Source organism: Blastocystis sp. subtype 4, assembly GCF_000743755.1.
Source record: "Blastocystis sp. subtype 4 strain WR1 chromosome Unknown seqid_0821, whole genome shotgun sequence".
Lineage (NCBI taxonomy): Eukaryota > Bigyra > Opalinata > Blastocystidae > Blastocystis > Blastocystis sp. subtype 4.
The window spans coordinates 1-1,486 of NW_014568726.1; the positions used below are offsets into that span (position 1 = coordinate 1).

At 39.2% G+C, this 1,486-nt stretch overlaps 1 protein-coding gene across 1 annotated transcript; it reads right to left on the reverse strand.

Moving 5' to 3' along the window:
- JH06_5767 (cadherin domain-containing protein) lies at nucleotides 1-1,180 on the reverse strand (the record flags this gene model as incomplete). The annotated part of the gene is made up of 1 exon (XM_014669243.1): nucleotides 1-1,180. A coding segment is annotated over one exon (1,180 nt), but the record flags the coding sequence as incomplete, so codon positions are not given.
- Nucleotides 1,181-1,486: the final 306 nt, after the last annotated feature.

A 1,486-nucleotide genomic window follows, 5' to 3' on the forward strand; every position in this document is an offset into this window, starting at 1 on the left:
CCTGAGAAGGAATTCCTGAGATGATTCCAGTAGATGAATTGAGAGATAGACCTATTGGTAGTGATCCTGATGTAATCGAGAATGATAGTTCATCTCCATCAACAGTGGGAATGATAGAGAATATATTACTCTTTGCCAGAATAAATGAAGATTGAGGATAAGAGAATGAAGAGATGGGAGTGATAACAGTGAATGAAAGAACAACAGTTTCAATTGCTGTTCCACTCACTGCTTCAATTGTGACTGATTGAGAAGAGAGTAATTGAGAAGGAGATCCAGAGATGACTCCAGTTGATGGATTGATAGATAGACCAATAGGAAGTGATCCTGAGACAATGGAGATAGTAGAGACTTTGGTGATATTGGGAGTGATAGAGAAGGATAGTCCTTGACCAATGATGAGATTGGTTTGAGGATATGAGATGAGAGATGAAATGATCTCAATTGATACAATACGGATGAGAGTTCTTGAATCAGAAATGGCAGTGATATTGTAAGAAGAGAAAGAAAGAGAAGTGAGAGTTCCAGAGATAGTACAAGTAGTACGATTGAGAATGAGTCCTTGAGGAAGAGAAGGAGTGATGTGACAGTTCATAACACCATTCATATCAATAGTGAATGAGATGGATTGATGAATGAGAAATGAATAGGAAGATGAAGGAAGAAAGATTCGACGAATGAATATACAATGATCCAACTTGACTTCACCCAATACACCTCCAGAACACTCACGATATGAATATCCACTGTAACCCTCAGGACAAGAAGAAGGAGAGATTTGACCTTCACCCACTAAAGGATAGTTGCCAATTGAAGGACACACAGATCCTGTTGGCTTACAATAGGCCATATGAACCGAGCCCAAAGTGGTTGTAGTTGAACCAGTATCAGTAACTTCCCATCGATATCTGCGGAATCCAGCCAAAGCCACAGGAACAGGAATCTGAGGCTTTGTTCGAGAAGTCACAGTCTGATCAACAGCACTCAGAATTGTAATAGTTTCCTCCTCATCATTAGGATTGGAATAAGCATAGATATCAAAGCCCAAAGAAAAAACAGTATTAGATCCAACTATGTTGAATGAATTCCATTTGCTTCCAACCAGATTCTCAACAGTCCATTCGATATAGGTTCCAATTGCATTAAGAAGTCTACCAGTAGTGTAAGGATCCAAATCCATGATTCCAGCAAGAGTACCTGAACTGGGATTCGTAGAAGTGAGAGAAGAATAAGAATCAACAACAGTAGAACAATCTTCAACTCCAAATACTCCAGTAGCATCAAACACAACAGGATCAGAAGACTGAATACATTACTACCTTCCTCAATTCCAGATGTTGAAAGAATCACATGGAACTTCGAGAACACAGTAGAATCATGATCAGTAATTGATAGACTCAAAGAATCGAAATTATCTTCAAGATTGAATCGAGCAACCAGATTTCCATTCAGATAGGCAGCCACTCCTCCAGAATACTTCACTCGA